This window comes from Bombyx mandarina, chromosome 09 (assembly GCF_030267445.1).
Source record: "Bombyx mandarina strain Sakado chromosome 09, ASM3026744v2".
Taxonomy (NCBI): Eukaryota; Metazoa; Arthropoda; class Insecta; order Lepidoptera; family Bombycidae; genus Bombyx; species Bombyx mandarina.
In genome coordinates this window covers 2,026,861-2,052,491 of record NC_143216.1, presented here as the reverse complement: position 1 = coordinate 2,052,491, position 25,631 = coordinate 2,026,861, and the positions used below count along the sequence as shown (strand labels likewise).

Genomic DNA, 25,631 nt, shown 5'->3' with positions numbered 1-25,631 from the left:
CAATGGGAACTAGTTTTTTTGGTTATTTATTATGTATTTCAATGGTTAGGTGCAATATCTGGCGCAAGTGGCAATTTTAGATCGATAAATGATTACAATTTCAAACATTATACAATTGCTTCACTAGCAAATACTTACATTAATTTCCTGATGAGAAAAGGCCTTCAAAGGAATTATCGCCAACATAAATGAAAAATTGAATCATGAACGAGATTCTTATAAATTTTGGTAGCTAGAAAAGGTGAAATTATCCGTCCTAGTTTCGATAATTTATATGAAAGTATAATTTAAAGTAAAGGTGAGTTACCTATCATTAACTCCATTGCCTGTCTATCCTAAATAATAAATGAGGCCTATCAAAATAAAAGGCAGCTAAACGCCTTAATGTCGTAAAATGTATTAACAATGGCTCTATCTTGTTTAGTTAGTTGAACATGCTTTAGTGTTTTCATGTTATAACAAAAGCAGCTAAATCTCTAACAAATTCAGTTCAAAAAAGTTAAGTTTACTCTGTATTAAGTACTAATAAACGAAGTTTTATCATTTAAAATTCAGATTATTAGTAATATTCTCATTCTTTATAAATCGGTTTTAAAATAAAGAATATCGTAGCTATACGAACAAAGTTATTTCAGATTTTCAAACCGGGAGTGTTGCTAACACTGGCCCTAGCAAGAGCAGTACTTCAATGGATCGGGAGGATCCGTAATGACGTGCTTAGGGCCGATTTTTGTAGTATACCTGAATATTTGACAGACTTGGATTTAGCTGCCTTTGATTTTATAGGCCTCAAATGCTTTATTTCTTACGTCCTTTTTTTTCTTGGCTCAAGACATGTGATTTGGTTATTTTATTAACTTTTTAGTGTCTTACTTTCACAACGTTCTTCTATTGTATCTGGGCTAATTTAACCATTGCATACAACGATCACGTACCATTAATCCAATGTAGCTTTGAGACCTTGGCTTCTATTGTCCGAAGCAGGGCTGTGAAATATGATCGGAATTAAAAGATATCACAAAGTGAATACAGCAGCTCATCTTGAGACCTGGGGTGAGAATCTCAGTTGTATATACACGTTATCTTTTAAATAGGGGCTGCGTTCATGTGAGTGGCGTCGGAAATCGTGGCTACCTGTAAGGACTAGCGATTTCGATTCTTGGGATATCTAGCTTCACAAAAGACTATTTAGTTAGTGTCTACGCTGCGACAAGAAATCTTACCTAATGTTTTACATATTTGAACTTGGTTTTTATAGGTTGTATAGTTTTGTTTGGTACCTCGAAATTCATTCATTTATTTGAAAGCTGCTAACCCTAATCTAAAGTTGTATTTGCGATCAACGGCTCACAGTCTGTTGTGTCGCTTTTGTAAACACATAAAGAGATTTATGTCTTGACGTACTATGATTGTATGTTCCTAGTTAAGGCAATAACAATTGTGTTCGGAACTATTCTTTGAACATCGTCAACAATAAAATTCGTTTCAAGATGTTTCTACATAGTAAATAAACAAAGTGTGTCAGGTTATTTCCAAACTGTTGTCTTTCCATAAAGTTGTGAAGTTAGGATTTGGTATGAATAAATTTATTTATTGTACTATTGAACTTTGTAGGCGTTAAAGTCTTCAAACAAATAACACCAATTAACGATTTTGGGATTTTCCCTTAGGTATTGAGTGACATTAAATATGTATATGAATTTTTTTATGGCCGAACCGAAAGCTTCATATCTTGAACTCTGAACTACAGTATTCATCAAATAGTCACCAGTATTCACCAGCATTTATCAATTCGTTACAATAATATAATATTTACCTTATAAATCATTAGATCATCAGTCTAATTACATAATACGAACTTAATATGTATTATGCAGCTAGCCTTTCGTTTCTACCTACCGCAGACAAATACACAAGAGGCAACATTACTGTTAACTGTTGCTGTCGCTTCTTGAATCACAATTAGCGTATCGTTAAAGCCTCTTGGCCCTTTATCATGATTATTCCATAACTATGAAATGTTTAAAATGTGTGTGTATCTGTGTAATTTCAATTTCGCACCTAAGAATCGGGAGACTTTTTACAGTTTCATGTTCAGATTCATATTAAAGCTAGTGATTCTCCATTTTGAAACTGGTTTCTTGTTTTCGCAATGTTCGATCTTATTCTGACATCGTACTGGCCAAATGGCGATCGAAAAATTGTGTAAGTACCCAATGAAATGAGTTAAGCCCATAAGCAGGCAGACTTCGATTGCTGCGTTAACTAAAATAAATAAAGGATGCTAATGCCTAACGTTCTTGTAACAACGGATCTTCCGCGATAGTGCTAACCGTTCGCAGGGTTGTTAAACCCTAAAAAGTCAGCCATAACTTGTTACAATTGAAATTTGACTAAAAGAAAAGACTAGTGAGTGTTTGGTTGAACCGCTGGGTGTTTTTATCCACTACATTAAATGGTCAACGATTGGTAACGATGATGTAAAAATCTGGGCATTGGAATTTGGAGATGTGCCATTTTCCCTAGCTAATTGCTCTTATGCCCTTTAGGGTAACCGGACAGTGATCGACCAGACACACGCTATGAGTCGTCAAATAAAATGAGGCAAAAATAAAAAGATACGCCCAGAAGAAAATCCTTGGTTCGCATATTCAGGATTTTATCAAATTACCTAATTATTGCAAAGCGACAATGTATCGATCACAATAAATTATGGTTTAATTGATTAAATTAAAAAGCTTTTTCAAAAAACAATTTCGTTTTAATTTTTCGATATACTTATCAATTTTATAGGTAAGCATCGTATATTAATTTAATTTCTGATACTCAGGACACGTGCTCACGAATCAGTAAGACGGGCACTGTACTCCTATCGAGTTATGCCACTACTTACAGGCTTGAATCTTACAGGCAAGCGCCAATTAATGTAATTACATACCTGAAGCATGTTGACGAATGACTTCTACAGTGTGCAATATTATTTCAAAATGGTGAAATAGCATCGTGTAATAAAAGAAAACAAGCATATTTTTTAAAATTTACACCATTACCGGTGCCAGTAACCCTATTAACAAGTAAACCATATTATGATAAGATACCGTCTTACCAATTTCTACCGCTTTACTGTCTGAAGTGCAGAACGCGCCTGAAGGCTGGAACATTATCTGCCCATCTTACTAGTGATGGAACGTATTGTAAGTTCGCACGGGGAGGTACCGCCATTCTGCTTTTTTCAGCAAAAAGCAGTCATACGATTCAGCTTGAAAGGCCAGACATCCGTTACACAAAACAAGTGGACCATGAATTCATACCTACTAAACGAAGTCCTGTTTGTTTCGGCAACAATCATGCGTCCTATTTATTAATGCAATTGAAACTTCAGCCTCGTGTCTCAAGATTGATGACTGCGTTCACTTTGCGGTGTCTCTGTGCGCTACGCAGAATTCGAACAACAAAATTCAAAAATAAACGTTTTTATTTTAGCATGGAGGTTGGTGTACGGCTGGTGGGTATACTGCTGCGGTTCCTGAACTTCATTCTCACTCCTTTGTTCTGGTTAAAGTCGCACAAGAGGACGTGTGTTCCTCCCATAACGGAGCCCATGCTGTTCAAAGGCGCGGCCGACTTGGCTCGCGAAATTCGCACTGGCGAGGTACGTCATATTTATGAGCTGAAAATCGAATTTGTTAAGTTGCCATGCACGTCAAGAAAACTTCGCAGGTTGGAGACTTCATACGGCTACCAGTTTTGAGTCTTGATGAGCTATGTATGACTACGAATGCTCACGAATACCGGGCTATTAACTAATTTATATAATGTAGTTAATATAGGGTCGCACTTAAATAGCTTACCCGATTAACAGCTTTCTTGCCATCAGTGACAGATATTCATAAATAGTCAAGTCACTTAGCAATATTGTACTTGGCTTCAAAACATTTCTAAATTTGAGGCTTAACGGCAATATATTAGAGACATTCCGTGACTCGTAGGAAGCGTTTTGCAGGCGTGTTGTTAATTTTGTCGATTGAAATTTGATTAATGAACATTTTATAGTAGCGAAACAGTGAAATGGCTTTTTTTAACGTTTAAACTGATATAATTCCTATGTCTTCTTGTTTATCAGTCTTTGTGCACAAGGTGAAATCAGTCATTTACTTATTTTCTGATTATGGAAATAATATAATGTTTGTATTAATGTAGCTGTGGGCTTTTGTATGATCAAAATTAATGTATGGTTAAATAGCTGTTAAATTTAAAGCTGCCAAAAGTTGTAGCTAATTATGGCCATACGTTATGTTCTTTTAAAAAAGATACACGAATTACAGTTGGTTAATAAAAGAAAATTGTTATAATATTCTCAGATCACGAGTACACAAGTTGTGACTATGTACATAAAACGTATAAAAGAAGTGAATCCGTACTTGAATGCGGTTGTGGAGGATCGCTACAGAGCTGCCCTTTACGAAGCGAGGGCTTGTGACGTACAGATCAATGAAGCGATGCGACTTGGCACCATAGAAGACTTAGTCAAGAACAAACCTCTACTGGGAGTCCCTTTTACTGTGAAAGAGAGCTGCTCTCTGGGAGGTATAGTGTCAAATATATTTAATACGTGATTTGATACTTTTTGGTGCATTTTTATTAAGCACATAGGGCATAGCATTTTGTTTGCTTAATCGCTTTTTAGCTAAGCACTTTAGAAAAGCGTTTGTTGTATAAATTACCTCTTCTACCTTGGCGCGGGGCTTACAGTACCCCCGATAATTTGTGAGGGAAAAGGTTGTCGTGGAAAGAATATTGGTACTACGATGGGGTGTAGTAATTAACATAAAAATTCAACTAAGTAGTTGTAGTAAGGCCTTTAGTTTAAACTGTTATCGCTTATCATGTGGGAATTTCAGTTAGGAGACACCTTCCGAAAACGAAGACAGATGATAGTACTAGTGACACCTTTGACGATGGGACGGAAAAAAATCGACCCTCTTTAAAAAAAGTCATATTTTAAAAATGTTTTCTTAGCATTATTTACGCTCCATCATGTTAGTACAGCTAAATGAAACGATAGTTTCATAAAGAATACATTACTAAAAAAAAACCAGCAATGAAACACAAAATCAAAAACAGCTGATGCTCGGGTCAACGAACGCCCGGGCGCGGTGCGGCGCAGACTCGCGCGATCGCACAAATACTTATTTACAGCATTTGTCTAAATAACTCCATCATAAAAGGTGTCATTAGTACTATCGTCTGTCTTCGCTTTCGCTAGCGGTCTCTAACACCCAGTATATGAATTTGTGTAATAATTATTGGTGCTAGTGTGCTATAAGCTATATGTATGCTTCGGTTCCAAGCAATTTCATTCTGTATTCGGACCGTACTAAAGTTGCGTTTGATAGGAATTCAGTAGGTAAACTCTCTGACACAGACCACTGAGTTTCTCGCCGGATCTTCTCAGTGGGTCGCGCTTCCGATCCGGTGGTAGATTCATCGAAGCACGCCTCTTGCTAGGGTTCGTGTTAGCAACGTCGTCAGGTTTGAGCCCCGTGAGCTCACCTACTAGTTAAGGTTACGCTGATATAGCCTCTCAAGGCTATTAGGTAGGTAGGAAAAAAAAAGTAGGTAAATAAATCTGAAAACAAATTCACCACTCAGGCCTCTCAAATTCCGTCGGTTGTCTGGAGAACGCAGGACGGAAAGCGACATCTGACGGCGCGGCCGTGGCTCTTGTGAGGGACGCGGGGGCCATCCCGCTCCTCGTGTCCAACACTCCGGAGCTGTGTCTCGGCTGGGAGACCACGAACCTACTAACAGGCACCACTAATAACCCGTATTGGCTCAGCAAGACTCCGGGCGGATCTTCTGGTGGCGAGGTTAGTCCTTAGACGTTTTTTGTGGTTCATAGCGGAAGTTAATTATACAGTTTTTATTAATTACTATTGTTACGCGCTGGGGTTCGGGATACATAAAAAATCTAGCGAAGTATAAATTGAAACTGTATTCAACACTTAGAACACTCACAGAACACTTTCAAATTCTTATTTCACTTCTTCCGCTTCGCTTCAGGTGATCCGTTCGCTGTTTCGTTTCGAGTAGTTCCGATTACTAACTAACTTCGTGCCATCTCTGCAACGCTTTTATAGTCGAAACGACATCCCTAGATTTATCGAGTACATTCTGGGCAAGTCGAATAGCTTCGATGTGTGTTTCTGCTATCTGACAAAAGATGACGTTGTACTCCTCGATTTTACTGTACCTTCAATATCCGTTCGGCTATTCGGCGATAGATGGCGTTACTCTTACCGTCGTAGCAATATACTAACTCTCCTTCTCAAGGGTTAAAAAGGGTCCCCCTCGGATGACGATTTAGGGACCGACGAGGGAAACTCAAGAAGATGTCGCGTTGATGAACTACATGCGTCTTGCGAAAGAGCTACCGGATGACGGATAATAGGACTATTTAATCCACACTGGTTCTGACCCAGTGAAGTATCACGATGGTAAGAATTGATGGCGCCGTCTAGGTGAGGCTTAGATGTCCTGTCGACTCAGATACCCGTTAGCCGTGGCATCGATAATTGGCAGTCTGAGGTCTCGTGAGGATAGAAGACGTTATCTTCTCGTCTACCTCTGTTCAGTTCTGTCTTATCCGAGACGTGAACACGGGTTGCTGAGCTAGAGAAGGTTTTAGTTAAACCAACACCGACGCGGTCTGAAGATTTTCTGCTTAACCTCCAACCCGGAGACATGAGATCAATTTCTGAACCGTGGCGTGCAAAAGCTGCTCCATCCTGCCCGTTTCTCAAATCATGCTCACTGTTCGCTTTGAGGTGCACAAAGGCCCTCATTGCAATTCAATCGAGACTCAAATAATTAAACTTCAAGTTCAAAGTACTTAACGATAGGAAGCGGCTTGGCTCTGCCCCTGGCATTGCTGAAGTCCATGGGCGATGGTGACCACTCACCATCAGGTGGGCCGTATGCTCAAGGGCAATAAAAAAAAAAGAAAACATGTAACAGTGACATTACCGTGTTAGTGGTTACGCAATATTTACATTGTAAATAATAGTGTGCTTAGCGTACCCGTGCTAAGAATTTTATTAACAGCGTGTGTTTGAGAGGAGCCTCGCTATTGTCAATAACTTGCGTTCGAAGGTCACTTTAGGTTTTATGACGATGGCATTTACGGATTTGGTATGGAAATAATGTATTGTATGTGTTTCCGCCACCCATAACGGGAATCTTAATGTCGGTAGCTCATCTGGTGTTAGCGCTCATTGTAGGCAATGGCCATCAGAACGTCAGTACCGTAATCTAACTTCATACTTGAGCTTAAACTCTCAATTGCTTTATATTTCGGCTGTCCCAATCAATTCAATTCAAAACGAACGACTGATTCGCGACAGAAATAAGCAGGATGGTGTTGACTTACCCGTGCGACCTTACCGAACTATACGAGAAACGCTAAATGACAAACTCCACTCCTCCTAGACTATCCATAAATAATGACGCATTTGGCATGTTATTAAAATACTACCTATACTTGAATGAAGATATATAATAGGGGTTAAAGTATGAAATTGTCTTTTTATTGTAATAGGTACTTCGAAGTGACATAGAACCTTCATAGTTTGAGATTTTTGAGTGAAACTTTTTTCAAATGTTACCTATGCGGGTTTTCTTTTAAAACTAAAATGTGTAACATTCGATTATCGATTTTCAGTTGTTTTTTTATTGGTGCATTTTTTTTATTGATGAAAAGTGGATTCTTGACGATAACCGTAAGCGAAAAATGCAATGGCTGACCCCAGCTCAAACGCCGCAACAGTGTCTTAAAGCAAAGCTTACCAATAAAAAGGTAATGGTAACTGTTTGGTGGTCTCAGCATGGTGTTATTAACTATAGCTTTCTCCAATCTGGTCAAGCAATAACGGCAGATATCTACTGTGCCGAACTCCGAACAATGATAGCAAAACTTGCAGTGCAACAGCCCCGACTCATGAATCGATCTTCACCATTATTGCTCCATGATAACGCGAGACCTCATACAGCACGAGAAATCGTTTTAACTCTACAGAAACTGCAATTAGAAACCATTCGTCACTCTCCGTATTCGCCAGACCTTGCTCCAACGGACTACCATTTTTTCGTGATTTGGACAATTTTCTACGTAATTATAAGTTTTCTTCCCAGGAGGCAGTACAAAATGGTTTCACACAGTTTGTTGTATCTAGATCACCAGAGTTCTATCGCAAAGGCATAAATGACCTTCCTATTGGGTGGCAGCAATGTATAGATAATAATGGTAGATATTTTGATTAAATAAAGATGTTAAATGAAAAAAAAAAAAACGAATTTCAATTTTTCAGTACAAATCGGCCATTTCATACTTTAAACCCTAATATATTAATTCGGTCACTCGCTTCTAAGCTCGCTTATATGAACGTCAAACTTGGGAAATGTGATGACAATGTATTACCGCTTTACTCGTATATAGGCACTTTAACTTCAAATTCAATTTTATAAATAACACTTCTGGACTGGTGGTAGGACTTCTTGTGAGTCCACGCGGGTTGGTACCACCACCCTGTCTATTTCTGCCGTGAAGTAGTAATGCGTTTCGGTGTGAAGGGTGGGGCAGCCGTTGTAACTATACTTGAGACCTTAGAACTTATGTCTCAGGTGGGTGGCGCATTTACGTTGTAGATGTCTATGGGCTCCAGTAACCACTTAACACCAGGTGGGCTGTGAGCTTGTCAACCTATCTAAGCAACAAAAAAAAATTACATAAATGTAGAATAAGGATCGTAGCGCATAAAATAAAATTTCCGCTGTTCCAAAATCTTCTGTTATAATAATCCATGTATCCGTTTCTATTCTTATTCCGATCTATGTATCCGTTTTATATACAATCTCAGAAAATTCGATCATGTTTCTCATTTTCGCAAAGAACTTAAATGGCTCCCTATACGCCTTCGTAGGAATACTCGAATATTATGTCTCCTATTCAATATCCTACATAAGCCCACTTCTCCCTTATATTTACGTGAGCGATTCTCTTTCATTCGTTCTCCTGATGCTCCCTGCAGGTCCAACCAACGTTCTGTTTTGTTATTCCCTTCCCACAAAACCAATTTCTATTCTCACTCCTTTACTGTGCACGCGGTCAGACTGTGGAATTCGTTGCCGGCTGACATCCGAGTTTGCAAGTCTGTTTCTGTTTTTAAATACAAGGTCAAACAATTTTATCTCTCATCAACCGAATGATCATGGTTCTATACTCTTCGTATATACGAGTGTTACTGTGTTACTTATAATATTTGCTATGTGTATGTGCTATAATTCTCATGTTGTATTTGTTATTTTAGTTATGTGTTATTTGTTCTACACACACTCATCACTTTTTATTATTATTCTCATTATCCTCTCGCAGGTCTGCTGGAAGAGATTTCTCAAAGAAATAAGCAGTGCCTTTGTACATAATTTTCCTATTACTCTGTACTGTGTCTTGTTTTCTGTGTGTACATAAATAAATAAATAAAAATAATAATCCACCCATCTAAGCATAAAAAAAAAACAATTTCAATATCTTCAGGTCATGTATTTTTTGTGTTTTTTTTTTGTTTTAAGTTTTGTTAAAGGAGAATGCCCATTGCAGTATGGAATTTGGTTTCAAGTTGTGCTCTCATGTAACTTACCTCATTTTGTAGGGTTTAATATGTTTGTTCATTTATAAAAAAATATTTATCTCTAGTTCGCCGGATTTTCTAGTAAAAGAGCAATGAAGTTTATAGAATAAGGTTATTTTTTGTACAAGATAGCAGTGGATATTTTTTGATTACGCTGAGTTCTTGCATACTTAAAACATACGTATAGTATTTTATTAATGAAAACAGGTTTATAGTATAAACTTATTTACCTAGCACAGTATTGTGTGGCTAGGGCCACTACGTCCATTCGTTAAGTAAAGGTACTAAGTATTACGGCAATTCAAAATAAAACAAAAATAGACATAAAATAATTTATTTCTCATAATATGCCGATGTACCTACCTCAGCCCAGCCTAACATGGACACAACAACCCACAGTTCGATTGCCAACGAGATAGCTGTAGTAATAACTAGAGATTGTATTAATAGTATTAGCATCGTTTTCATCACGAATAATTAATAAGTACGTATGATAAATAAATTAATTCTGCCCCCAATATGCCTGGACTTCTGTCTAACAAAATAACGAATAATATGACCGAACGAAACACACGATTTAAAACTCATCGGAAACATGAGAAACGGCCCCAGTAAATCTTATTATTATTGTTAAATAAGTACTTGTCAAATGTCAGTAGTAGTAGTAGTTGTATTTTTCCAACTGGAAAGGCAAAAGTATCATACCATACAACCTAATATTTTATAACTTTTTTGTGAAAAATGTTAATACGAAGTGTAATGAAATGAAAAGAATTTGGAACATTAATCAATTGGCATTACATTAAATTAGTCAATTCAATTGGCAAAATATTAGTCATTTACAATTTAGAAATCTAAACATAATGTGACTGTCAACACTGAGGCTTGAGATTGACATTTGACAGGCTTTTGGCGGGAACGCGAGGAGCGAAGCTGTGTGAATTGTTTTATTTTGTCTATTTAATGTTTCTTCCGGTTGAAATGTGTAATAACGGTGGTTTATTAACTGTTTAGTATCTGTGAAAGTGCAGAAATGTGGGAAAATGAAACATAGACGCTGGACATAACTTCTTGGAATCCTCCAAAAAGTCCACTGAAAATTTTTCAGTAAATAACCAACATTTTACTGAGATTATATTTCATCCCATATCATCTCATCTCATTTTATTTCATTTCATGCCAATTGATTAATGTCTCAAATTAATCAACTTCATTTCATTTCACTCCATAATATCATATTTTTTTAAAGATTAGGCTGTATGATATATTATCTTTGCCTTTTCATTAGGAAAATTGAACTTTTTAAGTTACTAATTATTTTAATCTTCTACACCCGGCGAAGTTATAACTTAATAGTTTTTGAGGAAATTGTTAGAAATAAAAACTTAATTTTTAATATATATTTGATCGTAGCGCAACACGAAACCAAGAATGGGCATTCTCCTTTAAGAGAATATTATTAAAAAAAATCTTGAATAGAAATTGAATATCGTCGTTGTCAAACCAAAATCTGCTATGTGCACTTTTTGAGATTTTTATTTTTTTACCTTTTGTATAGTTCACAGCCCTATCTACCGTATAAAAAAAACTGTTATGTGTATAAAAATATTTATCTATAGCTTTCATTTGTTATAGTTTTTAAAAATTCACCTTCATATAAAATTTTATACGAAAATGTTTTCACTCGTTAATTCAAAATAGAGTTTTTGCACATAGCATATTTTGGTTTGACAGCGACGATATGATATTTACAAAATTGATTTTGAAGTTTATAAAACTGAATTTGTAGTTAAGAACCTATAATCTGCTCATGAATCTCGAAATAATTGTAATTTTTTTTATTGCTTAGATGGGTGGACGATCTCAGCCCACCTGGTGTTAAGTGGTTACTGGAGCCCATAGACATTTACAACGCCAATGCGCCACCCACCTTGAGATATAAGCTAGTATATAAGTCAGTATAGTTACAACGACTGCCCCACCCTTCAAACCGAAACGCATTATTGCTTCACGGCAGAAATAGGCAGGGTGGCGGGTACCTACCCGCGCGGACTTACAAGAGGTCCTACCACCAGTAATTACGCAAATTATAATTTTGCGAGTTTGATTTTTATACACGATGTTATTCCTTCACCGTGGAAATCAATCGTGAACATTTGTTGAGTACGTATTTCATTAGAAAAATTGGTATCCGCCTGAGATTCGAACACCAGTGCATCGCTCAACGCGAATGCACCAGAGGTCTTATTCTTTAGGCGACTACAACGTAATTTGAAATTAAGAATCTATAATCTGCTCATGAATCTCGAAGTAATTCTGTTTAATAGAATTGTCATGACGTTACTTTATATTTTTATTTTCAGGCCGCATTACTAGCTAGCGCGGCGTCTCCTTTCAGTGTCTCTTCCGACATCGCGGGATCAATTCGCGTTCCGGCCGCGTTCTGCGGCGTCTATGGACACAAACCTACTCCAGGTAAACTGCGTGCTGGTGAATAAAATATTTTATTTTATTAGGGATTTTATGACCTGGTAACTAAGACCTTTAAGCCATGTCTTGTTTCAATTTATATTGTTATTTTTATGAAAAATTATAATATGAAACGAAATGAAATGAAATGAAAATTATTAATTTGAGACATTAATCAACTGGGACGAAATTAAATGAAATGAGATGAGATGGTATGGGATGAAATATAATCTCAGTAAAATGGTGGTAATCTACTGAGATTTTTTCAGTGGACTTTTTGAAGGATCCTGAGAAGTTACGTCCAGCGGCTTTGTTTCATTTTCCCATATTTGTGCACTTTCACAGATATGAAATAGTTAATAAATCACTGCTATTACACATTTAAACTTGAAGAAACACTAAATAGACAAAATAAAACAAATCACATAACTGCACTCCTCGCGTTCCCACCGAAAAGTTGTTGGTAAATGAAATAGTTCTGAGACCATAGATAATACGCATAAATTAGTTATAGATAAGCAACTCAAGTATTCAACAAAAATGTTTAGGGGCGTCGGCCACTAGATGACCTCACTTCGATTAGTTTCCCATAGGAACAATGGGAGTTATACAGCAGCATAGCATAGAAGCAATGGGAGTTATACAGGAGCAGTTTTACAATAATTAAATGCCTTAACTTTAACAACATATAAGTTTAGGGGCATCCGCTACAAGATGTCACTCGTTGCCATACATTTTTTTTTTGTCTTAAAGTATCGCAGTTTCAGAGCCCTGACGGAGACTTTCGACCCATTCCTTAAGGGGGAAGACAATATTCATGTTGCGATAGTTATGTTTTTTTGGTAATCATTGAACGCCAGGCGGGTCGTGAGCTTTTATATCCACTCAAAAATGCAAAAGCAAAAATATCTAGTTTGATAATCAAATAAAAATAATGATTATTAATTATTCCAGGTATCATTCCTATAGAGGGTCACGTTCCGACTCTAAGCGATGAGCAGTTCCCGAAGTTCCTAACGGTGGGCCCCATGGCGAGGAAGGCTGAAGACCTCCCCTTATTGTTGAACGTGATGGCGGGCGAGAACCGCCACGTTCTGAACCTCGACGAACCGGTCCACATCGAAGACATTGAGGTACGTGGTACCAATCTATAAAGATATTGTTCGAGATGATACCAACGTCTCGTTTTTACCATCGCACCGCCCGCCACCGGAGCGGAGTTCGTCCATACTACCTGGAGCCATTGCGGTCATCCACAGTGCGTTTCCAGAGGTATTTTTGCCACGTACCATCCGGCTATGGAATGAGCTCCCCTCCACGGTGCTTCCCGAGCGCTATGACTTGTGGCGCTTGTGGAGAGTACTCAACGGTAGGCAGCGGCTTGGCTCTGCCCCTGGCATTGCTGACGTCCATGAGCGAGGGTAACCACTCGCCATCAGGTGGGCCGTATGCTAATCTGCCTATACGGCAAAAAAAAGATAAAGAAGCCTTTATTAACAACCTTAATTCATATTTAGGTACATACTTTTTTTTTTGCCAATACTATTAAAGACTGCCAATCTATACTAATATATAAATCTACAGTGGTTTTTACGGATGTTTCGTTATAACTACTGAACCGTGCATGCGATTGACTTGAAACTTGATATCTATATAGAAAATACATGTACTTAGTGGATAGGCTAATATTTATATGAGTGTTGGACTCCCTTCACCAGTTGCAGGGGCGTTAATGATGAGAATCTTTGTGGGGGTGAGAAATAATAATGTTAATTTTAAATGCCCAGCAAAGCGAGCGGGCGCAGCTAGTTATCTATAGAACGTTTGTTCTGATTAATTAGAATATTACTATTTATGTTGTAAAGACTGGCGGACGAGCTGACGGTCCAGCTGATATAGTGTGCGCGGAACTAGTCCGCGCCTTAGGTGGCGATGGGGGTGAGGGGGCGGGTCACCTACTGCTCATAACGCACATGAGATTAGACAGTGATGACGAAATAAAAAAATAAATGAATAAATGAAATAATTAAAAAAAACAATTGAACTATGTTTTTTTTATTGCTTACCTGGGTGGATGAGCTCACAGCCCACCTAGTGTTAAGTGGTTAATGGAGCCCACAGACATCTAGGACTCACAAGAGGTCCTACCACCAGTAATATTGCAATTAATAGTAAAATAAACCAGAAACCAATTAAATATATGAAATTATTCTAACATATTTTAACGATATATGAAAGTATTTAATTTCATTTATGCTTATATGAAATTACTGTGACACATCCTCTGAATCACTTGATCCTGAATTATCTGAACTTGATTCTGAACTCTCTGAACTTGATTCAGAATCATCTTGTAAGTTTAATGATTTCCTCCATCATAGTATCAAATATCATATCAGTAATGACAATGACAATGGCAAGAACCACCGCCCCTCGGCATACACCGCCTCGGTGTATCGTATCTCCTTGGCGGCGCGCTAGAGTGCTACAGAGAGTGCTAGAGAGATACAGCATTAATTTTTTAACCGTTCTCGAAAATTAAGTCTTAACTCGAATTCTTTTTTTTTTTTTTATTGCTTACATGGGTGGACGAGCTCACAGCCCACCTGGTGTTAAGTGGTTACTGGAGCCCATAGACATCCACAACGTAAATGCGCCACCCACCTTGAGATATAAGTTCTAAGGTCTCAGGTATAGTTACAACGGCTGCCCCACCCTTCAAACCGAAACGCATTACTGCTTCACGGCAGAAATAGGCAGGGTGGTGATACCCACCCGCGCGGACTCACAAGAGGTCCTACCACCAGTAATTACGCAAATTATAATTTTGCGGGTTTCATTTTTATTACACGATGTTATTCCTTCACCGTGGAAGTCAATCGTCAACATTTGTTGAGTACGTATTTCATTAGAAAAATTGGTACCTGCCTGAGATTCGAACACCGGTGCATCGCTCAACACGAATGCACCGGACGTCTTATCCGTTAGGCCACGATGACTTCCGTTCCGTGAATTCACAATAAAACGCACATCGTAGAATAATAAAACGCACATATCACTATCTGTCAAATTGACAACATTGCTAACCTACAGAAAGAATTTAGGGGAATTCCCTAGGCATAACTTTTGAATTTCTCTCAACTGAGTTGTCATTATTGAAGTGGGGTTGCATCCTGTCATATTTATTTTGAAAATAGGAGAAATTTCCAAAAGTTTATTTCGATCGAGATTTCTGGTAAGGATTCGAGGGCCCCCTTGAGCTTGAGGGCCCCAGGCACTGCCCCGCCTAGCCCCTAGGTAGCTACGCCACTGGTGATACCAAATGATTCCGCATATTAACTCAATTTCGAATCTTTTTGGAAATTGTACAATTTTAATGCGAAAAGACAATATATTAAATAATGGAAACTAATTTTTTTTAGGTGTTCTACATGACGGAAGCCATGGACTCCATAGCCCTGATCAAAGTTGACAAGTGTATCCAAGACGCCGTGCTGGAGGCCGTTAAATACCTGAGTCAATGTGGAGCGACCGTCAGCGAGGTGCGCCCACACTCTGTTACTTACTGTACTCTTGGTTTTTTTTGCTTTGATGGGTGGACAAGCTCACAGCCCACCTGGTGTTAAGTGGTTACCGGATCCCATAGACATCTACAACGTAAATGCGACGCCCACATTGAGATATAAGTTCTAAGGTCTCAAGTATAGTTACAATGGCTGGCCCACCCTTCAAACCGAAAAGCATGACTGCTTCACGGCAGAAATAGGCAGGGCGGTGGGACTTACCTGTGCGGACTCACAAGAGATCCTACCACCAGTAAAAAAGTGCTCGTCGGGTGTCGTTAAAGACGTCTCATAGTCGCACCGGTTCTCATTTCGTATGTGTGCGTTCCGTACATTCGTAACACAGGAGAAAATTCTAGCTAAGGATCGATAAATGTCGAACTGATTGTTTTTTTTTTCCTTTGTTTATAATTGATGAGAGAATGTTAAGTAGTTAACTCTTGTTTGCATGTTCTTTCAATTATTATTTTTATGCGAAATGGCTAAATCGCTTTATAAAATAGTTTTGGTGGGCCTTCAGAGACGATAACAGTTTTCTTTATTTTTTTATATAATTTTTTTGTTACTATCTTTTGTTGCACAAACTTATTCACTAGGTGAATAATCTCCTTAAATAAAGATAAAAAAAAAATGTACTGTTAACATTTAAATTTAACCTATTTTTCCGCTGTTTGTAAAATTGCTGTAACATGTCATAGTGTGCTATAAGAGATTGCTGTACATGCCTCTAACTGGCTTACATACCAGTACTTAATTTTATACATGTTAATTTTAAACTTGAATGTTTTAAGTGTATTGCTGTTGGTGTGTCTAAATAAATAAATGAACTGTAAAATGTACCGTTTCTAGGTCGATTAGAATGATCTTGATTCGGATTTGAGGTCTCTCTCTGGAATAATAATATAAAATGAACTTAATATTACTGTTACAGGAAAAATTCAAAGGCTTAGAAGATTCAGTCGAAATATCGATATCCGTGTTTTTCTCGATGAAGGACATCCCTAATATGCTGCAGGATCCGGCCGATCCGAAGGTACACGGAAGCGCACGTATTCTGACGTAATGTTGTTTCATTCTAAGTTTTTTTCTAAAGCGAAAGGTTTTTTTGGATATATTTTTATTTATTTATTGATGCACAAAACAAATTACAATCATTACAGTACATATTAGCTAAATCGTACAAGTAGTACCTAGATCTAATCTGGATTGCAATCTAAATAATATGTGCACTCAGCAAAACCATATTAATGTGCATGCATAGCTTTGGCTATTGAAAACACAATTGAAATTACAAATATTGATAACTAACCATTGTTAAATAGGATATCCTTACACATTTGACAAATCCCCTGAGTCTAGGTTCAAAGATATCAAGGTTACCGTGACATTTAACCAAATCATTATTCATCACAATACACACAGCTCTAGTGAATTTTCTAGTGAACTTATAATTTCAATTCATTATAGTCGAATTTCGACTACTACGGGACCACTAGTGCATAGAAAAGGTTATGGACTGCTAAAAAAAATAATACAATAATAGGGATGCGGTAAAATAATACAAGATTTTATTTTGTTTTCTTTCAGCGTGAAAAAAATTTGTTTTTAGAAATACTTAAGTGTCCCATCGGCGGAGCGTCGCGATCGTTACAAGGCCTCAGTTTCGCCTTGATAGAGAAGACGCGGCTCTTCATACCGAAGTCGAAAACGGACTTCTACAAAGACAAGGCGGACAAACTCCGGACCGAGATCACGGTGCGTTAAGCTTATATCACGATGTATGAGAATTGATTTAAAAAAAATAACGGTGCGCCTGCAACTTGGTGCACGTGAATGAAGTGAAACTTCTTTATCGATGTGTAGTATTGTGGCTTTCTTCATTTTTCATTAATGTACATTAATCCTGTAGACCGAATGATAAACAGTCGACGTCGCTCTAAACACGTCATTACGGATCCTCACGATCCCTTAACGGTGCTTTTATGTACCTCGAGCACCGGTCACCGTCCTCATCGAACCTGTTGCTTGCGACGAAGGGCTCGACGAGTGGATTAACCTACACAGCCCACTGAGTTTCTCGCCGGATCTTCTCAGTGGGTCGCGTTTCCGATCCGGTGGTAGACTCTGCGAAGCACGGCCCTTGCTAGGTCCAGTGTTAGTAACACTCCTGGTTTGAGCCCCGTGAGCTCACCTACACGTCAAGAAGAAGCTGAAATAGCCTTTTAAGGCTATCAGCATAGGTAGGAAAAGGAAAAAACAATCACGAAATCATGAAGAACGACAGTTGATAATGCTTAAATATTTAATTCTCCAAGACGGCATATGTACTGTTTGTTTAGTTTATTATTCTTAGTTCGCCTTATTTATTATATGATTCGATTCTGAATTATGTTTCAATTGAAAATTCAGACCGACTTTTTTCGAGAGTCCGGCAACGACACGAGGTGAATGTCGCGGCTCATCTCGATACACGAGGCGGCACAAGACGGGGCTTTGAGGGCCTTGCTTTCTTATGTGTGACGCAATGTGGGCAAAAAAAAAAATTTATTGCACTTGTAGGCCGACGAGCATACAGCCGTTCTGATAGTGGGATAGTGGTTACCGTCGCCCTTGGGCCTCATATATGGCGAGGTTAGAGCTAAGCCGCTGCCTACCGTCGAACCGTGGATTAATTTGATTCCTCCTTCCTTCTCGCGTCGATAATCCTCAATGCTGAAGGTCGTGGCCCCCATTAATAACCTCTGTGCCATTCCTTGCTATCTCCGGCTGTGTTAATTTGATCAGCAGCCATTAGCTTGTTTGTCGCAATATGGTCGCGTGTTGCAGCGGCGGCTGGGCGCGCGCGGCGTGCTGCTGTACCCGGCGCACGGCGGCGCGGCGCACGCGCACGGCGGCGTGTTCCCGCGCGCGTCGGGCGTGCTCTACACCATGCCCTTCAACATCCTCGGCCTGCCCGCCGCCGTGGCGCCGCTCGCCCTCCGCCGCGACCTCCGCCGCGCCCTGCCCGTCTGCCTGCAGGTACTGCACTCTACTCTACTGTACCGTACTGCACTGTACTGCACTGCACTGTACTCTGCTGTACTCTACTGTACTGCGCTGTACGGTACTGTACTGCGCTGTACGGTACTGTACTGCGCTGTACGGTACTGTACTGCTACCTCGCACTGCGGCACGCAATGTATCACAATAGAAACGACGACTTTTGTGGTCGTCGTGGCCTAACGGATAAGACGTCCGGTGCATTCGTGTTGAAGCGATGCACCGGTGTTCGAATCCCGCAGGCGGGTACCAATTTTTCTAATGAAATACGTACTCAACAAATGTTCACGATTGACTTCCACGGTGAAGGAATAACATCTTGTAATAAAAATGAAACCCGCTAAATTATAATTTGCGTAATTACTGGTGGTAGGACCTCTTGTGAGTCCGCACGGGTAGGTACCACCGCCCCGCCTATTTCTGCCGTGAAGCAGTAATACGTTTTGGTTTGAAGGGTGGGGCAGCCGTTGTGACAATACTGAGACCTTAGAACTATATCTCAAGGTGTGTGGCGCATTTACGTTGTAGATGTCTATGGGCTCCAGTAACCACTTAACATCAGGTGGGCTGTGAGCTCGTCCACACAGCTGAGCAATAAAAAAAAAAAAAAAAAGACTACCGCTAGAGGTCAATGACCTTGTACGTACAGTCATCAACAAATTTGAATGTCTAGTTTAGCAATAAAATAAAATTATGCAAATTCGAAATTCGATAATAACTCACGACCTAAGACTTAGATTAATTTCACAGATTACATTTTCTCTTGTTTTTTTATTGCTTAAATAGGTGGACGAGCTCACGGCCCACCAGGTGTTAAACGGTTACCGGAGCCCATAGACATCTACAAACTAAACGCCACTTTGAGATATAAGTTCTAAGGTCTCAGCATAGTTTCAACGGCTGCCCCGCCCTTCAAACCGAAACGCATTACTGCTTCACGGTAGAAATAAGCAGGCCGGTGGTACCTACCCGCGCGGACTCACAAGAGATCCTACTACCAGTAATTACGCAAATTATAATTTTGCGGGTTTGATTTTTATCACACGATGTTATTCCTTCACCGTGGAAGTCAATCGTGAACATTTGTTAAGTACGTATTTTATTTTGTACCCGACTGGGTTTTGAACACCGTTTCATCGCTAGAGATACAAATGCACCTCGCGTGTTATCCTTTAGACCACGACGACTTTAAACTCATTTGAAGCTAATCCCACCCCTCTTGTCTGAGCCTTTGCTCGCCCACCTGTCCTGAAACTGAAAAGGCCTACGAGCCACCAGTAATAACCTCATTAATAAATAAAAATCTCTTCTCGTAATTCCTAAAATTAATTAACAACCTATAAATAAACACGAGATTAAGTCGTAATTAATGATAATATAACGTTTCGACAGATAATTGCAGCACCGAACCAAGATAGGCTGTGTCTCGCCGTCGCCAAACAACTGGAGATGGGCTTCGGGGGCTGGCGGCCGCCGCAGTGAACACGCAACTCTCAATGTATTCCGTACAGATGAGCGGAAAAATAAAAATAAAAACATATTTTTTTATTTCAATAGATCGATTCCAGTGTGCTCTTAGTGCGAGTTTTTTAACGTTCTCGTTACCGTGAAAGTTAACTCGAATATTGTATGCAGTTGAAACAGCGCCCCTAGCGGCAAACGTAGGCAAACTTTCCAACTCCATACACAGATTTGAGTTAACATTTACGCTATCGAGAACGTTAAAATACTCTCACTAAGCACACAGAAGCTAAGTTGTATTTTTGAGGAGTATTTCATGTGAATGTTGAAATGAATTGAATTGTTTTGAAATGAATGTTTCATCATCATTTAAAATCATAGTCATATGATTAAAAAAATAATTAGTCGAAAACAGTTGTTTAAGACCCAAAAAATCATAGTTCCATTATTTCCAACTGAACATTATTTTTGGACCATAAAAACCGGAATTACAATTGTAATTAATTTTAACAATTTAAAAACAAAATGCTAGAATATAATTATCAAATTTAGTCATCGTGTGTGTGTGAAGAGGTACGAGGTACGAGGTATGAAACGGAGTTTATTAAATACCTATAAAACAGCAATAAAATTTATTCATATTTCGATTTGAAAGATACTCCAGTACAATTTTAAAAACATTAACTTATATTTTGACATCAGTTGAAACGCTAAATTGACAAAAAAAAAATAACGTGTGGCACTCGGGAACTGCCGCGGTAAAGCTATTGCATAGCATTTTTTATCAATTTATGCAATTATAATTAGACAATGATAATTTAATATTAAAACAATAATAAAATAAGACCACGCTATATTAAACATCAAAAAAAGCAAAACCTTAACTGTCCCCTTCACACTCTTAAGCTAGACCGCGCGAGAGAGAGATGGGCAGACTTTTCATGATGCGCATGCAGTGTGACGTCACGCCACGCGCTTATTCACAAACACTACACAAGCGCAACGTGTGAATGTGTTGAAAGCGAGCTACATGGTAGGCGGAGTGAGGGGTGTAAGGTTTTTTTCGTTACGGAATTTCATGATTTCGGGCTCAAGGCCCACGATAAAATCTATGCAATAGCTTAATAAAAAAAATTACATGAATAGACTCGGCACGTTCTCACCAAAAGTTCTTCAATTTAACAGAGTTGCCAACAACAAATTAACTTATCAACATCTAAAATAGTCATGGCAAAAATGTAGTTTTTACCATTTATGTAAAATGTTTCCGAACATTTTGTTTGTACTATACTTAAATGGTAAATATAGATAATATATACATATATAATTAGTGGACTGTTTATAACCCAAATACGCTATTCTATTGGGGCATTGACGTGAAGTATTTAGAACTTCAAATGATTTTAAAATTAAACTCAAAATAGTCAATACAAATCTGATTTTTCTGAATCAACCTCTTAACGAATTTAGGTTTTAAAAATGATTTTGTATTATTTATATAAATTGTAAAGATGTATTGTAATTTTATAAATTGAAAATATAAGTTCAATATAAATAGCACGATTCTTTTATTGTCAAATATATGCAATTCTTTTAAAGTGCGATTTGAACGTTTTATGCAATAACTATCAGCACTACAACAGATGACATTTTTTTAGAGAAAATATTTTTTACGTATTTTTTGTATTAATGTTTACAATTATCGCTAACAAGCTAAATGATGGTGTTGCGTTTTTTTTTAAATAAAGGATCCTGCGATTTAATTATTCTTTAAATGTTCCTTAATAACAGTTCGGTCGCATGACAATCTGAATACCTACATAAATATTTTTCCACTGAATATATGAAAAGACATCTCTGACAGTATTGCGTGCGCATTTGATACGTTTTGTGTAACAACATCAATTTCACGCTACAGCAAAAAGGTATATGAGTCGACTATTATCAAAGCCGGCAATGTGACTTTTGGACAATTATTGGTAAATCAGAAAAACGAATTATTGACTTTGTATTCCATTGGCAGTCACAAAACTCTTCTGAACGACATCTTAGATAAATAGCAGGTTAAGTATTAACCTTTATTTAATGCTGGTTTTGAACCGTATTCTTTGAAGGAGACGATTATATTAAAATCAATCTGTATTGACATATCAATAACATTTTTTTGTCCAAATGCACAGATTGCCACCTTTGATATTAGACGACTCATATTATCGTTTGTATATTTTTTATAACAACCTCAAAATTAATATATAAAATTAATATAACTATAATATAGTTTTAAACCAACGTGAACACGCTAATTTCAGTGAAGCTGTTGACTATATTTGGTATATGGTATGTGATGTATATTTAATAAAATCTTTTTTCGATTAATATCGTTTTTTTTTTCATTTTCACGTATTTTTCAAGAGACTGACGCTTTGATTAGTATCCATTGTGCGCCTTTGTTTCGTTTCCATTGCGTTGTAATTTAATAGGTAAAATTACTCTTTTCATGGATCAATACTTTGAATTGAAAGGGTTTATTTAACGTTGAGAGCTCAGAATATAGTAATCTGAGGTTGAGAGTGAGATGTTATATTCACCTCCGTCGAGGCACATCTAATTGAACGTCAAATTTGACTAGTTTGACGGTCGCTAGCTTCGTTCGAGGCAGCTGATACCCAAAATTACTGGTGGTAGAACCACTTGTGAGTCCGCACGGGTAGGTACCACCACCCCGCCCATTTCTGCCGTGAAGCTGTAATGCGTGTCGGTTTGAAGGATGGGGCAGCCGTTGACCTTAGAACTCGTATCTCAAGGTGGGAGGCGGCATTTACATTGTAGATGTCTATGGGCTCCAGTAACCACTTAACACCAGGTAGGCTGTGAATTCGTCCACCAATCTAAGCAATAAAAAGTGTTCTTAATCTCATTTCATTACATATACAAATACATACCACAGTTCGGTAATAGATGCGCTTAAAGAAATAATTATTGAAGGTTAGTTAAGGATATCATTATACATTTGCATGGCCACTGAATTTCTAGCCGGATCTTCTCAGTGGTTCGCGATTCCGATGCGGTGGTAGATTCTGCGAAGCATTGCTCTTGCTAGGTGTTAGCAAATTCTCTCAGGTTGAGCTCGTGAGCTCACTTACACATATCGTCTTTCACGTAATCCATCCATTTTTTCTTAGGTCTGCCTCTTCCTCCAAAGCCTTCCACATTCATAGTTAAAACTCTCTTATCAATTTGTCTCATCACACGTCCATACCATCCCAAACGTGCACTTCTCAACTTCTCTGTTACATGTGCCACTTTCAGAATTCCTCTAATTCCTTTCTTTCGATTCTCCAAATCTATACTAATATTATAAAGAGGAAAGATTTGTTTGTTTGTTTGTTTGTATTGAATAGGCTACGAAACTACTGAACCGATTTGAAAAATTCTTTCACTATTTGGAAGCTACACTATTCCCGAGTGACATAGGCTATAATTTTTTTTTTTTTTTAAATTAGAAATCCTCACTAAAACTCCAATAATGAAACCCAAGGTGTAAAAAATTACCTAAAATATTCTTTACATCGCGTGCCCTGCGAAAAGTATTGATGATAGAATAAAATAATGTACTACGACTTTGTAGAACACATTATTATTTACAAAAAGGGTCACGACAGCATGTCTAACTATTATAGTTATGCCGCTATAAGTGCTATTTTATTGAAAAAAATAAAACAACGTCAATTATCGTTGAAATTTTTGTTAAGGACTAGAGCGGAGCCGGAGGGGGCCGCTAGTTACTCTATAAACAGTTTTGTATCATCCGAAAACCCTTGAAACTCTTGTTTCAACGGCTTTTTTAAGCTCAATAATTTAAAAGTTTCCCAGACAACTAATTAAAAAACCCATTATTGAGTTACGGTAACATGTAATAAACTTCATAATTACTTATGACATATTTTTATAACATAATTTTTTTTGCCCATCTTTATAAATTAAATACTAGCAAATACGTCAGTTATTATTTATTAAGATAGGGTGCATTGTTGAGTAGTGAACCTACCTTTTTTACTAAGTCATAGGGGAGACCGGGACAAGATGAGATAGCTAAGACAAAACTCGCTGTACAAAGACAATTATACTCTTTAATTAAATTCTTTAAGAAAATAAGTAACACTTATACATTTGTTTCTTAAAATTAATACTTTTATCAAGCAAAATCACAGAAGTTTTTTTACAAATAATGATTAACGATAAGGTGGCGAATTTCCCGTCTTGCCCCAAGGACGGGGTAAGATGGGAAATGCTACGGGGCAAAAGGAGTACGTATTTCAATCGGGCAGACAGCGTTGGGGGTATCGAGGCGTCAGTGTGCCGTATCTCGCTGACGGGACACCAGCCGATCGTCATCGCATCCGTCTATCTCCCCCCGGACAAGCCCCTTCTGAGCAGTGACATCGAGTCACTGTTCGGCATGGGAGACTCCGTCATCCTGGCAGGCGATTTAAATTGCCACCACACTAGGTGGAACTGCCACAGTTCAAACATAAACGGTAGGCGTCTCGACGCGTTTATAGACGACCTTACCTTCGAAGTAGTCGGTCCCCTAACTCCAACATGTTATCCGTATAACATCGCGCTCCGTCCGAGCACTATAGACCTGGCACTGCTGAGGAACGTAACTCTGCGCTTACGCTCCATCGAAGCAATGTCAGAGCTCGACTCAGACCACCGACCTGTCGTTATGCAGCTCGGTCGCCCCCACAACCCAGTCACAGCTACGAGGACCATGGTGGACTGGAAGAAGCTGGGCAAATGCTTAGCCGATGCCGCTCCACCAATCCTCCCCTGCGGCCCGGATTCAACTCCATCCCCCGAGGACACAGTCGAATCCATAAACATCATCACGGATCACATCTCTTCCGCGATCATAAGATCCTCAAAAGAAGTCGATGTGGAGGATAGCTTTCACCGCATCAGACTGTCCCCCGAACTTAGGAACCTCCTAAGAGTTAGAAACGCGGCAATCCGGGCCTACGATCAACTTCCCACGCACTCAAACCGGATTCGGATGCGTCGTCTACAGCGGGATGTAAAATCTCGCCTAAGCGACGCCCGAAATGAGAATTGGGATAGCTACTTAGAAGGACTCGCGCCCTCTCATCAAGCATACTGGCGACTAGCAAGGACTCTCAAGTCCGAAACTACCGCTACTATGCCTCCTCTCGTACGCCCTTCAGGCCAACCACCGGCTTTCGATGACGATGACAAGGCAGAGTTGCTGGCCGATGCACTGCAAGAGCAGTGCACCACCAGCACTCAATACGCGGACCCCGAACACACCGAGGCAGTCGACGGGGAGGTCGAGCGCAGAGCTTCCCTGCCACCCTCGGACGCGTTACCCCCCATTACCTCTGACGAAGTTGAG

General features: G+C 38.7%; 1 protein-coding gene across 4 annotated transcripts in view; it reads left to right on the top strand.

The window, feature by feature from the left end:
- Positions 1-21,775, top strand: part of LOC114251698 (fatty-acid amide hydrolase 2-A) — a 32,271-nt gene extending 10,496 nt beyond the window's left edge. For all 4 annotated transcript variants that reach the window (XM_089729647.1, XM_089729649.1, XM_089729646.1 and 1 more), the window contains 10 exons: positions 3,484-3,652; positions 4,362-4,587; positions 5,653-5,870; positions 12,050-12,161; positions 13,110-13,288; positions 15,578-15,697; positions 16,650-16,751; positions 17,306-17,473; positions 18,545-18,736; positions 20,150-21,775. In XM_089729647.1, coding sequence (XP_089585773.1) covers positions 3,484-3,652; positions 4,362-4,587; positions 5,653-5,870; positions 12,050-12,161; positions 13,110-13,288; positions 15,578-15,697; positions 16,650-16,751; positions 17,306-17,473; positions 18,545-18,736; positions 20,150-20,239 — 1,576 coding nt within the window. In that variant the 3' untranslated portion in view covers positions 20,240-21,775. The remainder of the gene's footprint in view (positions 1-3,483; positions 3,653-4,361; positions 4,588-5,652; positions 5,871-12,049; positions 12,162-13,109; positions 13,289-15,577; positions 15,698-16,649; positions 16,752-17,305; positions 17,474-18,544; positions 18,737-20,149) is intronic.
- Positions 21,776-25,631: the final 3,856 nt, after the last annotated feature.